This window comes from Enoplosus armatus, chromosome 5 (assembly GCF_043641665.1).
Source record: "Enoplosus armatus isolate fEnoArm2 chromosome 5, fEnoArm2.hap1, whole genome shotgun sequence".
Classification (NCBI taxonomy): Eukaryota; Metazoa; Chordata; class Actinopteri; order Centrarchiformes; family Enoplosidae; genus Enoplosus; species Enoplosus armatus.
Genome location: NC_092184.1, coordinates 12,677,563 through 12,693,217, shown reverse-complemented (window position 1 = coordinate 12,693,217; position 15,655 = coordinate 12,677,563). Strand labels below are relative to the sequence as shown.

Sequence of the window (15,655 nt, the reverse complement as noted above, 5' to 3'; positions counted from 1 at the left end):
CTTCGAGGTGGTCAGGGAGTGGCCATACTTTTACCAACGTCATCTGGAGTAAAAACAGCTTTTGTTTATTCATCCTGTGAAATGGTAGTGGTAGTGCAACTCTTCATGTTGACATGTCTCACCTCAACAGCTGTGACAAGAAATTGGGTTCAGAGTTACAGTATATTTGACCTGGTAAAGGTGAAATGCACAAAAAAACACACACTGCTCCTTTCTGTAGCTTCCTATAAATTTTAAATTGAATTTTAAATAGTACATAATACTTCAACTCTTTTCCTTTAAAGACCCAAGAGGAAAGGAGCAAATGGGAAAATCACATGTTTAAAATCCTCATAAATATCCAAGTCAGTGGAAGGTAAAACTCTATCGTTCTCCAAACATGAACCGCAAAACCAGAACTGAACAAATAAACTTTTCACCATCCACAGAGGGCACATGGTGAGAATGATGAACTGTCTTTCACACTGAAGAGCCACACAGAAAAAAATATGTGGTGGTTTTTAAAGACATCACTTAACTAGTTTAATTTGTGTTTGATTGTCGCCTAGCTCACATATGCAAGCAGTTTTCTCTCAAATCACGGAGCAAGTAGCGTGCATTCCAAAGTTTATGGAAGACAATTCCCTCTTCCCCCATATCTGCCTGGGTCATATCACACTGCTGTAGACTGGCTCTAAACTTTGGAAAAATTCTCAAAAATTGATTTATTGGAACATACCCACTTGAGGACAAAACACTGACCTCTTTTCTGAGTGTCTATTAAAATGCAGCTGTTAGGTATTGGAAGCCACTGTAAATTAATTATGTCCTGTTTAACAACTGTGTTTAAAGCACCAAGAAAAGACTGTGGGAAAGTGATTTTCATACCACCAATAGCTACGAATAGAATATTGACAGAATTTACAAATTTACAAAGTCTCTACCCCAGTCACATACACTGTAGTGGATTTAAACATGTAACCTTCAATTTCATCTTTTGGGACACAATTAGTTTCCTTCTTGTTTTCTCTCTCGTTTTTCTGATTAGTGTAAAAACATACCTCAGTACAAGTCACAGCATTATTTCTGAGGCCTTGCAAAAAGGAAGCTTGAGCCTATTTTAAATGCGCATCATTATATGCGATTCGCAATTGGTGCAATTTACTAAGAAATTGTTTCCAGTTGTTGCCCTTAAGGCAAAGGGTACTTTAATGCCTTTAACACTGTTAGAAATGCCTTACAACCATTTATTTAGGACCAAAATAAAAAAAGAAATCTGCAGACAGTCACCAATGAAGTGCGGTTAGAGAGCAAATATCACCATATAGTCGACCATCTCACTGTTATCATCTCTCAAGGACATGATTTCACCATTATTCATTTTTTTTTTATATATTCATATCCTTTCTTAGAATATAACTTTGGAAACAGGAATATTACATCAAATCAATTACATACAGATTCATGTTTTTAAAAATATATGGCTTTCCCTTTTCCTGTCTCAACATCCTCCCTCATCTCTCAGTTTAACTTGCAGGAGGGCAGTAAAATCAGCACACAATCACAAAGAAAAATCAAAGGCTCTCTTGTGGGTCTTTCTCTTTGAGGAGCTGGGTGAAGCACTATTTTCACAGCTGGAGAGTTAAAACTGTATGTGTCTGGAGGATTTCTACTGCGGCCACAGTCATGACCTCCTCCTGTAGTGTGAGGTACAACTGCATAATCCTAATGACCTTCATTACAACAGCGTCATAATAGCCAACTAGTACTAACAGCCAATTCTGTGTACCTTCAACAGTGATATACTGTATTTCATATACACAATATAAGTCTCATTTAAAATATTTTGGTGTATCAAATACTACAATAAAAACATTAAAAAGACATGAACCATCTTTACATTTCATTAAATTTTTTCTCCCCTTTGATAAAGTAGATACTACATATAGATATATATACTGTATTATTACAGATTAGCATAATGTATAACATTACTGTAAACTCTTGTGTACAACACAATTGACTGATAGTGTGTTTTTGTATTTGAACAATGAACTGCACTGCAGATAGACATAAAAGAATCTGCTTTAAACTATAATCAAAATAGAAGCACTGAATATGAAAGCACTGTCCTGTCCATGCTGATATGCATCCAGTGTAAAACAAGCCACATTTATTTTTTCAATAAACCTATTTTCTTCCACTGTGAAATTCAATGAATTGCTCTTGAAAGATATTTTACTATATACTCATCCTGCTGTCTTTTTCATTTGCTGTTAAATGACATATTTTAAAAAGTTCGTGTTAGACTTCAACTCTTTTCATGACAACAACAAATTCTGGCAAATGTCTAATAGGAATTTAAACCCTTTTGGGAGCCTTTTTTTCTTTCTTTCAATCGGTTACACATTTCTCCCTCTCTGTATAGTATGTCTATATGTGCTGTAATAGTGTCCCTATGTGTGGCCAGCAATACCTGGTCAGAGAAATCTCACTGTTTGACGCATTGGCCCTTTTGCTCCCATGAGAACCACCCCAAATGAGAACCATCTATGAATTTCCAGGCCCCCCTTCCAAAGTTACAATAACAACTTTCTCGCTCCAGGCGGGGTTTTCTAGTAAAGAAAACATTTTTTCCCCTTTAAAATGTCTATTTCCTTTCTCTTCGTGTGCTCTGTTTATTTTTTTATCCACATTTGTCACTTTATGAATAATATTCCACAAGCCATGATCCTTACATATCCATGTGAGAAAATATGTACTGCACCTCAGACACTGACTGTGTTAATGTTTACATTCAGATATGCCCTCAGTCTTGTCTTTTTCTCACAGTACATGTACATATGTGGCCTTTGAGTCTGTACCCAGGTGGTTCTTGGCCAAGCACTTGTATGTGCCAGAGTCTGAAGCTGTGGGCCTCTGAATGATAAGTGTGCCCTGAGGGTGAAGCAGTTCGCTACCCATAGGCCGGCCCTGGTCTGCCGCTGACAGAACTGAACGATCGGGCAGCTCCCAGGTGATCTCTGGCTTGGGGATCCCAATAGCGGCACAGTTGAGCTGGATAGGTGTCCCGGTCACTGCTTTCACACTAGGAGGTGGCCCTGTAGTGATCCGTGGAGGGTAGGCAATGATTATAACAGGGACAGTGAGCACAGCCTCCCCAGCATTGTTCTGAGCCCTGCAGATGTAGTTCCCTCTGTCGTGGAGAGTAGTATCCTGAATAACCAAAGTACCATTCTCCAGTAACTGGTAGCGCCCAAGGACTTGAGGCCGAGTAAGAGTGTGGCCACCGGGAATGGTCCAGTAGATTCTGGGTCTGGGACTTCCATCAGATAAACAGTGAAGGAAGAGAGGTTCTCCAGACACACTGCGTATGATGCCCCTAGGCCTTGTCAGGATGTAAGGTTTCTGCCCAACATCCAAAATGATTAGCTTCTCTATGTAGCCCATGAAATTCCTGGCACCGCAGCGGTACTTCCCAGCATCCTCTTTACGAGGGCTATAGATGACTAAAGTCCCATCCTTGCCTAGGTGGTGGTGAGAGCCATGGTTGGGTTCACCAGTAAACCGTGTTCCATTTGGCAAAGTCCAAATGATCTCCGGCATTGGGTGTCCATCAGCAGAGCAGTTCAGAACTGTGGTTTTCCCAATCCGAGACACAATACGTTCGTTGAAGGGGTTCTTGAAGATCGGCCTTCGGAGCATACTGGTCACCTCCAGCTGCACCACCATTACTGCCTCTCCTCCATCATTCCTCGCCATGCAAATGAACTCTGCTGTATCAGTTGGCCGCACGTTACGAAACTCTAATGTCCCATTATGGTGGACATTAATCCTGCTGCCAAAGTATGGTGCTGTCAGAAAGATGTTATCAGGCATAATCCAAGTGATACTAGGGGTGGGATCGCCCTCAGCCTTACAGTCTATTAATTTCCTGGAGAATTTAGCAGCTACATCTTTGATTACGGTCCTGTTCTGCCGGTAGCCATTGATCACTGGTGGATTCCCTTCTATATCAAGCTTGTAGACTTTTCTATTTTCTCCAGCAGGGTTGCGAGCCATACAAACATATTCCCCAGCATCGATAAGCTTCACGTCCCTGATATCCAGAGAGCCGTTGACATGCATTAGGTAACGTTCATTAGATGCTGCAATTACATCGTTGGTTGGCAGCATCCACAGGATCTTCGGTTTGGGTTCCCCAAGTGCTTCACAATCAAAGCGGATGTTCCCTCCAGGCGTCACCCTGGCATAGGTCTGGCTGGGTGGACGTATCCTGGGGGCAGCAGTCACCACGCTGATATGTACATGCATCTCATCTTTGCCCACCTGGTTTTCAGCATAGCAGGTGTAGTCCCCTTCCTCTGACATACCAACCTGGGGAAGCATGAAACAGAGATTTAAATCTTTTGAAAAGGTTTTTATGTTTCATGGTTGAAGACAACATGCCATTGCATACCTGGTTTAGGTAGAGAGTTCCATTGTCAAAAAGTGTATAGCGCCGTGCTCGTCCTACTCCACTGCTGGCATCAGATTGAAGAGCGCTGTTCACCACTGTACCGTCTGGTAGACCCCAGGAGATCTCTGGCTTTGGTGCTCCTGAGGCCTTACAGTCAACCTTAAAGTCATTACCATAGGGTACCTGCTTCTTTCCGTAGAGCTTAGGCTCTATCTTAGCTGGCTTCATTGACACACTGACCCTCATGAGTTGGAGATCATCAGCAATTTTGCTTCGTGCCACACAGAGATAGTCTCCTGCATCTTTATCACTCACAGTGTTAACAATAAGAGTACCATTATCCAGGACCTGAATTCTGCTGCCCATCCTGGAGAAACACATGACAGAAAATTAGGCTTAGTATTTGGGGAGGACAATAAAGCCTGATCAAATAAAATGAGCGCCATTTACTTCAGTGCAGTACAAGTACAAATGGCACATATAATATAGAGATTGTATGAGTTACTGTACTGTTGTAAAACTAGTATTTAGAAGAATTTTTATGTTACTGTATTCAAATACATTGACAGGAAAAAAACAAAAAAAACACTAATGCAAATTTCAAAAAAGTTAAAAATGACATATAACAGTAACAGCAGAAAACTAAGTCGACTACTTTTACCAAACATGTACATAAATTCAAGTTGAAGATTTTATATACTGATCAGTGAGCCTTGGCAATGAATTGAAAAAACACTAGCACTGCATTGTCATGAGTTTCTTGAAAATAACAAGCATTCTACTTCTTTCCTCAACTGCTTTCTCTCTGATGTTGCATGCATAGAGAGAGGCCATATAAATTGTTTACAGATATAGTATATACTGTTATTATCCCAATATTCTTATGGCGCTCTCCTGTTTCTTTAATGTGACCTGTACTGTTTTAGCAAATATTTACAGTTTAAGCATATTCAGTATTTATGCAAATGGCACTGAAACTGCTTCAGAACAAATATGGCTTGCCTTGTCACCCCAGTACATCTGAGGTCTAAAAGCTATTGTGCGAGTTTCATTTTTTTTTTACTATTTAGCTTATCAACATTTGAGTTTTCTGGTTAATAATAAAGTTAATTATACATTTGAAAGGAGAAAGACTAACATTGGTGATGATTATCCTGTACTTTAGATCAATGCAGGAGACCAAAAATGAGGAAATGCGGAAACCTTTGACAAACATTTTAAGATGAAAGCAGAACTATTTCATAGAATAATCCCTTAATATCTTTTTTATAGTATCCTCAAGCTGTGCTGAAGAGCTCAGCTATTGTCCAAGTGTGCCTGTTTCCAATTCAAGTTAGATTTGCAAATCCCTAGACTTTAGGTGCTTAGTACATGAATGGAGATTACTAAATCCTTAAGTGAAGAAGTACACCTCTGAAAACCATAAAGCTTCTTTTTTTCAAGTTCTGCATGGCCTTAAAACTGTTAAGAAATGTTTTTGATTTGATCAAGGCATTTTTACCTGTGCCACTGGTCCACCACAGCTTTAGAGGGCAGCCTCCAGATGATCCTGGGTTTAGGGTCTCCTGTAGCTGAACAGTTTAGTCTCAGCTGATCCCCGAAGAACAACTCTGTCACGCGATGGGATGTCTCCACTATTTGAGGTGCAGACTCTTGCCTCTCCACTGTCAGAGTCACCACCCTTCTCTCTGAGCCAGTAGAGCTGGTAGCAATACATTCATACTTCCCGCTGTCTGCTGGAGTCACATCCTTAATGTGGAGGGTTCCATTCACATACACTGATATCCGTGCGTTACTGGTAGGTCTGTTAGATCGTATCACTGACCCATCATGGATGACCCAGTGAATAGTAGGCTGAGGGCTGCCTTGACCAGTGCAGGGTAGCCACACCTTTTGACTTACACCAGCTTTCACCTGCTGCCGTTTCTCCTCCACAATGCCTGGGGGAGCTGCCACAACCTGCAGTCGGACTGTAGCAGTATCAGCTCCAGCTGGGTTACTGGCGATGCATTTGTAATGACCTCTGTCATAAACAGACACCCGCTCAATGACCAGAGTCCCTTCAGCAGATACTGATACCCTTCCCTTCTCTGTGTTTTGACCCCTGACCTGGGTTCGGTTGGCCAGGATCCAGGATATCATGGGTGTTGGCCGACCCTCTGCATTACATTTCATCTCCACAGTATTTCCTGCATGAGACTTTATCTCACGCATTTTGGGCTCCAGGATGCGTGAGGGGTAGGCCACCACAGAGAGGGTGACAAGAAGTTTATCTGATCCATGATCATTCTCAGCTAGACAGAGGTACTGCCCACGGTCCTTAATGTTGGCATTCTGGATCGACAGCGTGCCATTGCTCAACACCTCAAACTTGCCCATCCTCCCCTTAATTGTAACGGTGCTTCCTGAGGGAGAGAGAAAGATAATTTTTTCTAAGAAACATTCAGCTTAAAAACATCCAAAAACACAAATACAGATTCAAAACAATTGGAAAAACATCAACTGTAGTGTTACTTTGGGTTACTTCTTAAAACTCACTTCCTCCCCTATACTTATTTGTATTTTTTTTGTTCATTTTGCTGTTTTTGTTAATGCTGTTGTCAGGTTATTAAAATGCCATATAAACAAACACAATAAACACCATAAGTTCATAATAACAGACCAGGAGTATACATAATTATTTTAACGACCAAATATAGTACTTCAGAACCCCTTTGTCAACTTAAACAATCAACAACATGGTGCTCTCTGAAATCTGAAAAATATTAGGGTTGCCTCACTGATTTTCATTTACTTCGCAATATCATTCCTAGACATTCTTCATATACAGCTGCACCTGAAAATAAAGAATATTTTCACATGGCTTTTTAAGTACTTTTAACCAAAACCTGAACCTTTTCTAGATGTTTTATTTTTCTAAATGATAACAATTACTGAAATTGTTTTTGTACCTGTGCTGGTGGAGCGTTTCCAGGTTATAGCTGGTTGAGGGTTTCCAACAGCCTCACAAGGCAGGAAAGCATCTGAGTTGGATAACACGGTGAAGCTGGCTGCATTGCCCCCAACTATCTTAGGTTTGGTTGTCATACCCTTTGTAGTGGGTTCAAAGCCAGCAATATTGGCACTTGTAGCTTCATTGCCAGTGGCATGACTATAAACACCAGAGATGGCATTGTGTGGGTCTATGTTGTTGAATGGGGCAGGGGTGTTGGTGTATCCTTGTTCAGCTGTAAGGATGGTCATTGTGTCAAAGGTAAGGCCTTTATCTACACTATCTCTGGCACCACTGCTCTGCACAGTTGGTCTTATTCTCCTCAATGGTGGTCTACGAGAGGTGTGACCATTGTTCCTCTGTGTTGGCGGTCTGATGTTGCTGTGGACTCTGGGCCGAGCTGTTGTGTAAGGCCCTTTTGTGGTAGCTGGCATGAATATGGTGGTGGGGGTAAATGTGGTTGAAGGGATCAAAGGTGCCTTGGTTGAAGTATAGCCTGGTAAACTGCTAGATATCCTCCAGTCAAATTCCTCATAAAAATCAGTCACCTCCTTTGATGTTTGGTCAGTGGAAACAGCTATTGCGGTTCTGTCCTCTTTCCTAAATGGTGTGTACAGGGGCTTGTAGAGTGAAGCAGTCCATTGTGGTAGTGTGGTTGTATCCATTGTAGTTTCCATAGTTGTTACCACTGTAGTTAAAGCCTCAGTTGTGGTAGCAGAGTGTGATTTAATGATTGCAGGTTTCTTGAAGGGTCTCCTGCCCCTAAATGGCCTTCTTCTCCGTCCTTGCCGTCCTCTTGTCCCACCAGGTTTCTGTCTGATTACATACAAATTATCAGGTAGTCCCCCGGACCCAGATGATATGGTTTCATCAGGATTTTCCCTTGAAGGTGGTTTGACAGTAGGTGGGGATGGTAGAGTCTGTGATTCTGGTGGTGTTTCAGCAGTGGTGGCAGACTTGGAATAATAGGATGGGTTGGTAGTAGTTAGATGGTGAAAGCTGGGTCCCAATGTTGTGAACTCAAAATCTGCAGAGGACACATCTCCATAGTCATCATTTAATGAGCCCTCTTTGTTCCCTGTGTGTCTGGATGGAGACAGAGTCTCAGGTTCAGTCAGTGTGTTTGCGGCGGTGGTGGGCATAGCAGCGGGGGATGTGATTGGGGTTACTGTTGTAGTTTCAGCTGTAGTTGACGTTTTTTGGGTGATGAATGGCCTCTTTAGCCTGCCCAGTATCTTTTCCCTCTCTCTGCCTCCAAACAGCCTGTTCCATGGAATTCTTCCACGAATAACCTTAGAGGCAATTGTAGTGGTAGTGGCTGTGGTGGAGATTGACGGTTCTTTATTTGTGGTCAAAAATGGATCAAACGTAGGGTCAAACTCAGGGGCATCAGCAGAGGTTATGTAGCCACTGGAAACCTCTGGCCTTGACTCTGTGTGGGTAAAGGGGGTATTTGAAGTAATGTAATAGTTTGTGGTAGAGGCGACAGTTTTTTGCATAGAGGCAGGTCTCTCTGTTCTGTATGAAGATGAACTGGAAGAACTTGTTGGTTTGACCACCTGCAGATCAGTGGATGATGTCTTCTTTTTGTCTTCATCGCATTCACAGTCTGAGGGAAAAAATAAGGAAAAAGAAACACAGATACACAGAATATTGGCTAAAGAAGCACACACTATGTTGGCAGTAGTTAAAAAGAAGCACAAACTGAACAATGAAGCAACAAAACAAGGTTTCTTACCTGTGGTCAGCTCAATTCTATATGGCAACGTGGCATTCCCTTCCTTCTTCAATGAGGGCTGTTGAAGTTTATTGATGAAGGACTGTATGTCAGTGATCCTGTTGGGTTTAATGATCCTCCTGCGGCCTTGAAAGGTCCTCCTGCGCCCCCCTCCTCTGCTGTTCTTGTGTGGGATGATATGGATCTGCTGCCGGGAGATGATGGTGGATCCTGCAGGCATGCGTGGGGATTTGATTGTTTGGGTGGTATGGAAGGTTATCTCATCTTGCTGTCTCTCTGTGGTGGTGATGGCTGTGAATGTTGTCTGGCTTTCTGGGTCTGTGGATGTGTGAACGACTAGCTCCACAGGGCCTGGGCCATCCCTCATTGGAGTGACATTAGTGTCTGTGGTAAATGAGAGCCCCGCCCCCGTGGACGTCTCTGGCTCTGCTGGTTGTTCTCCTGAGAACTGGAGCTGAGTTTCTTGAGATGTGTCTGTAATAGTAAATCGGAGAGTGACTGGGCGCCTGTTTGAGTCTGGCATGGTAGTTCTTTCCATGGCATAAAATTCAGTGATCTCATGAAAACTAGAAAGGCCTGTGTTGTGTGAAATTGTGTTATATGGTGTAACTGCATCACTTTGACTTCCACTCCTTTCTTTTGGATAGTGTGTGAATGTGGACTTGATTGGTGTAGAATCTGACTGCATATATGACTCTGTTGTTGCTGTGTTCGTATTTTCTGTCACTTGACTTAAATCAATGTGATTGCTGACTGTGGTTTCCATGCCAACAATTTGATGTGCCCCTGTTGTTGCTACATTACTACCCTGACCTGTCTGTTTGGATGTTATAGTTTCAAGCTGCCTGTTCTCTTGCCCAAATAGTCTACCTTTCTGTGACGTTGGTTTGACTCTCCTTGGCCTTGGCACAATGATGAGATGATCTTCATTATGATCCTCACCAGAGCCAATTTCATCGTCACCAGAAAGACCAGTGTTTGAGTCTTCATATTTCATGCTCTCTTTCTCTGTGCCAGTTTTTATTCTTGGTCCATCTTGAGCCCTTTTCATAAGTTCAGCAAATTTCTGTGGGTCCACTTTCCTGGAAGCTTTATCAAAGACCCTGCTACTCCAGATCCGCCTGTTGCTTACTAGCCCTCTCCTTCTCTGTCCCAGTCTACCTCCAGCACTTCCTCTACCCTGTGACCTGAGTCTGGGGTAAGGTCGATCTGAGGTGATGGTTCTGGATTCCTGACTAGTTCTGTCAGAGGGACTGGAAGACGGGATCTCATTGAAAGTGACTGTGTTTTCAGCCAAGCTAGGGTCAACCTTATCCTCCATTTCCATCCCTGATCCCTCACTGTCCAAAACTGTTACTGTCTCAGACCTTTCTTCGGTCACTGTCACCTGAGACACAAGAAGGTCAACTCCAAGGTGATTAGCAACCAAACACCTATAAAAGCCCCTGTCCCTTGCTGTGAGACCCTGAATCAGCAAGGTTCCATTCTTATACATTTTCCTGTTCCCCTGAGACTTGTCCAGTACTGAGTGGTCAGGGAGTATCCACTGGGACGAGGCCTCAGGACTCCCTGAGGAGCTACAGTCAAAGACCAAATTTTCACCCAGTGGCCTTGAGAGTTGGACACTGTTGACCTCAACCTCTTCCACATCAGGGGACAGAACTGTCACTCGAAAGATGAGGATATCTGCATCCAGGTAGTTTGTGGCGATGCACCGGTAGAGGCCTGTGTCAGAGGCCTCTGCACCCCGTAGAGTGAGCTTCCCTTCAGCAGTGATTATGATCCTCCTGTCCTCACTGGAGTAAGGAGCTCTGACCTTACTTCCGTCAGGTAAAATCCACTCCAACAAAGGCTTTGGCTCACCCCGTATTTGACAGCTCAACTGTGCCACACCACCTATGTTAAAAACAAAACAAATATTTTATTATAGTAATTATTGCTTTCATATTTAAAAATATAAGACATTTTAGTCTTTTGAGTTCTGAATTTCTCTACAATGCTCAATGTTTTGGCAATTGAAATGCATCAGTTAATAGTTTAATTATAGGCAGATGTAGACTGAAGTGAAGGGTATCAGCTATCAGCTAGTTTATTAAACATTAATCTCTAACTCCCACCTGTAAGTACAGTGTGCTCAGTCTTGGTTTGATTATCTCGCTTGATCATGGTCCAGGAATAGCGGTCCCTCTTAGGTGATGTGTTTTCCACACGTAGGTTGACAGCAGACTGGTACTTAATGTGCAGAGTAGAGAAAGTAGTAGTAGTGCGGTCAAGCTGGAAGCTCACCTCTCCCTGCATCAACCATGCAGGGGAGGCTTTAATCTCAGCCTCAATGTTTGTGTGAATTCCTTCCTTTCCCACCTCCGTTTTCATCTGACTATACCTGTACACCATTTCTGGGCTTCTGGCCAGCATTAAGCCTCTCTCCAGTCTCATGGGAGAGTCACTGTAGGTGGCTAGGATCTGCCACAGCTGCTGTATGTGTTCATAGTCAATATTACACACCAAATATGTAGTTATGCCAACAGTAAGCATGGTGACATTGTTTCCCTCCTCCTCCTCCTCCTCCAAGGTTTGTGTCAGGTTCTCGAAAACAGAGGGCCTCTGGACCGTGCAGGATAGACTGGCATCACTGTGAAACTGGTCAGTCAGGTTCATTTGTATGGAGCCTAATGGGGCAATGAAGTCCTTGGGGGAAACTGGAGTAAAGTCCCCCTCATCCAGGCTGATGTTTTTCTGCTTTAAATGGGGTTGGATCCAGGGTTTTGTACAAGTGAAGGCATCACTGGGGAGAAGGGATATAGGTTCGTTGTGGTAAAGGGCAGGAGTTTCACAAACAGGACACAGCTGGCCTCTCGGATATCTCCTGTCTCGTTTGCATTTCAGCACCCCTGGAAACATTTAAATCAAGCCGTGAAGCGGTTAGTTGGTTGCATGTAAGAAAAGAACATTTACAGTTTCCACATTGTGGGCCAGCCAAACCAAAACTGATAAGTAAAACTTGTGAACCAGAAAAGATAATCATCACCATACAGAATTGTAATTTATGAGTTGACTTTTACACTAGTCATGAGTAAAAGGTATAACTTTTGTTCTTCTATGTGTTCAGAGTTTTCTGTAGCCCTCATGATGAGAAGAAGATATGATCTCTGCCTCCAGTGATGTCTCTGCAAAGATTTATATGTTTCCCTTGGATATTCTTTCTTGCTTTGGATACAATCCCATGCACTATTAGTTTTCAGGAGAAAAAAACATACTGAAAAACATACTTTAAAAGTCTGAGTAGAATAATCTATTAAAATACTAATGCAGTTAGCAACTTAACCAGATGTGTCTTATTAAAGCTGCTGGCAAATTTGGGTTCACAAATGTTTAGATCAAGGTTTTTTGTAGATATGTAAGGGAAAATGTTTTGATTAAGAAATATTCCTTCGTGGAGAAAGAAGGGGTTCTCTTCCCTTGAAATAAATGTGTTACAACCTTACACCTCTCTAAATGCTTTCAGACAAAGTAAACACACACTCCTCACCTGTCTTCCTCTGTGCCCACACTGAGAACCACTTCATACGGCAATCACATGTCCATGGGTTGCCATGGAGGAAGAGGTTTTCTAACTGGCTGCAGCCTGAGAAAATATCTGCAGGCAGAGTGGTGAGGAGGTTGTCTGACAGGTGGATGTTTCTTACTGAGGAAACCTTGAACACCTGGCTGTGTCTCAGTGTGATGAATGTGTCTGGGTGGAGCTGCTGGAGGTGGTTACCCTCCAGATGGACCAACTGTAGCTTGGTTAGGCCGTAGAAAGCCTCTGGGCTGATGAACTCAATGTGGTTATGGTCCATGTGGAGTCTCAGCAGACTGTCCAGGCCTTTGAATGTGTCTTTGTTGATTTCCTTTACTTTATTAAAGGACATCTTCAGGACCTGTGAGAACATAATTGAAAAGTTGGAGACAATAGTCTGTTTATCTGTTTATGTTGGGATGAAATTACAATATTATACATTCTTGATATTTGTGTGTCATCATGTACAAGCATCAACCTAAAACATATCATGGTGGCATGCTTGTCACACCACTGTAAGCTTTTGATATTCCAGTACAGTGAACTTGCATTACAATATTACGAGACAGGTCTGTACTCTGTTCACAAGAGACTGACAGACACATGATTTTACCTGTAAGGACTTGAGGTCTTGGAACGCTCTGTCTTCAATACTGTGAATAGTGTTGCTATGGAGCATCAACAGCTCTAAGTTCTCAAGTCCTGAGAGATCATTTTCACTCAAGATGGTTATACTGTTGTACCTGAAAGCAGAGAAATGACGAAGGGACGTCAGCTTATCAGCTCAAATGTACCACATACAGTAGTATTTTATGGAAGTGAATGAACAATGAAAATAGTAATTTAAGTGTTTTCAATTACTCCTCCAGATTAGACCTCAGCTCAGGTTGAGATGTCATCTAAGCACCGTTTGTACATGTCTAGTCAGTCATGAGAATAGGTCTAATCAGACAAATAAGTGAAAACACCTGTGGAGGTGAATCATGAGGGTGTATTGCCTTTAATATTGGCATACTGGGTATCAGTACTGGGATTAATACTTGTTACCCATTCCAGCTAAGCAAATGTTTTACATTCCCTTTGACAGGAAGTTAGTAAACACTATCATTTTTTGACTAAGGACTGACTAAACTTTTGAGACAATATCCATTATTATTAGTATGCAGCAAGCTATTATCATAGTATCTTAATGAAAAATGCCTTATAGTTTTGTTTTTTATCACTGTCAATAGTTTGATCATCTCTTACTGCACCACACACTTGTGGTGTGTATGTGGAGTAAAGTACATATTTTTTTTGTTGGAAGACAGTGAATACAAGTGATTTTTTTCCAACATCCAAGAGGACTATGGAGATACTTCAGTTAAATGTCCCGCACTCCCAAACAGTTGTTTTGAGTTGAACTGGCTCATTAGACCTCTCCTCAGGTTTAACATGGGCGGGGCTTCTTTGGGAATTATGCAAAGTCACCACAATTAATGGACAAATAAAAATGAATGGTCCAAGTTTTCCCTCCCTAACAGGTAACAACTGAGCCAGCATGCACAATGGCAGGGCCTTAGAATTGACACTCCTGAATGGAATGCAGCCATAATTAATGTTATTAATTACACCTGTGCTAATCCTGCCATGACATGTCAAAATGTCTGCAGTGAAAATATTCTGTTCTGGTCTGACCACACCTTAAGAAGAGGTCTAATCAGGCACAATGATTAAAAATACCTGAAGTGGCAATCTGAGGCAGCAATGCAACGAACTTAATGGCACACCTCCTTCACCACCATCAGTTAATGTATAGGTAAGGTAGTTTAATAACGTTTACCTTGAGGACAGCCCCATAGGGGGAGTACATTTTTTGTGTTCATTCGCATTGAGGAGGAAGAGACACCCAACTCCAGCACCATGTTTCAGATTTCTGCAGGCGATTAACACAGAAGCTAGCTAGTAGCTACAGGACAGGGCGGGAGTTTAGCTCTTCCTTGGCAACGGGAAGTCGACCAGGAGGCTGATGTTGCTGCACCAGAAGCTGAGAATCTAAAATTTAGGAGCTGGCTGGTAGTTGCTGTAAAATGTGCATTATAGCTAAAAGTTGTCTTGGTAGATAGTTAAGATAGCTCTTAACTGTAGCTGACACTGGCTAATGTTCCCATATTACCAATTTAAGCCTAAACTAACGTTAATGCTAGCTTGTTTACCTCACGAAATCGCAATTTCAGGTATGCTAACGTCAGCTACTGTAATATTCATATACTGTAGTATATTATGAACGAAAAATGAATTTTTATTTTCTTTTTGTCTTCTTTTACTACCAGTGATGGTGTATAGCTTATTACGTTAGTTTAAACTCTGACAAGGCAGTAGCTAACATTAGTTTGTAATGTTATTCAAATTTATACAGTCTGTGGTTTAAATCAATCAATAAAATACTTCTTCCCCCAGAGTATCTGCAGTTCTCCAATCTGCTAAAAGCTGGAAAGAAAGCGAAAACTCACCCTAGGTTAATTCTTTCCACAGCTGGCTGGATGTGATCAGGTATTGCGGTCAGGTATCTGAAGGTGCAGTGCACTTCAGTGGGAACATAGCAGGCGCATGATTTGGGGCAGTCACCGCTCGTCGGCAGCACAGCAGCCAAGAAAAGCAGAGCCTTGAGCAGCCACCTCCGCAGGTATGAAGCGCTGCACGCACACACACTCATTGTGCACGGGGATGGGGCTTCAGCCGCACAGATAAGGGGTGGGGGGGTGGGGGGGCTAGACTTTGTCCTGGAGCATTAATGAAACCCACCTGGAGAGAGAGGCACAGCGTGTTGAAGCGTCACTCCAAGTAGGAGTAACAGTGATAGATAGATAAATAGAACAAACAAAGTCATAAAAAGTTGGATTATCGGATAAAACCGATGAAGGCAACATCAGTACAACATTTTTTTCG

At 42.3% G+C, this 15,655-nt stretch overlaps 1 protein-coding gene across 3 annotated transcripts; it reads right to left on the bottom strand.

Annotated features, from left to right (window-relative positions):
- Positions 1 to 2,805: 2,805 nt before the first annotated feature.
- igsf10 (immunoglobulin superfamily, member 10) lies at positions 2,806 to 15,422 on the bottom strand. Of its 3 annotated transcripts, XM_070906398.1 has the most exons (12): positions 15,220 to 15,422; positions 13,341 to 13,470; positions 12,698 to 13,088; positions 11,286 to 12,059; positions 10,011 to 11,064; positions 9,799 to 9,926; positions 9,169 to 9,744; positions 7,677 to 9,021; positions 7,390 to 7,598; positions 5,940 to 6,843; positions 4,439 to 4,805; positions 2,806 to 4,356 (listed from the first exon to the last, which is right to left on the bottom strand). In XM_070906398.1, exons 1-12 carry the CDS (start codon positions 15,420 to 15,422, stop codon positions 2,806 to 2,808), a joined length of 7,632 nt encoding a protein of 2,543 aa, XP_070762499.1. The 3 variants fall into 3 exon arrangements, with proteins under 3 accessions (XP_070762499.1, XP_070762496.1, XP_070762498.1); XM_070906395.1 differs by having other exon boundaries at positions 7,390 to 8,913; positions 8,995 to 9,039; positions 9,169 to 11,064; XM_070906397.1 differs by having other exon boundaries at positions 7,390 to 9,039; positions 9,169 to 9,894; positions 9,982 to 11,064.
- Positions 15,423 to 15,655: the final 233 nt, after the last annotated feature.

Excerpts from the sequence above, each read along its gene's own strand:
- igsf10 (XM_070906395.1), bottom strand. The coding sequence starts at position 15,422 with ATGAGTGTGTGTGCGTGCAGCGCTTCATACCTGCGGAGGTGGCTGCTC. Across the intron at positions 13,471-15,219 it reads GTGGAAAGAATTAACCTAGG|GTACAACAGTATAACCATCT; the intron begins GTGAGTTTTCGC and ends CTCTGCTTTCAG. Across the intron at positions 9,040-9,168 it reads TAGAATTGAGCTGACCACAG|ACTGTGAATGCGATGAAGAC; the intron begins GTAAGAAACCTT and ends TTTTTCCCTCAG.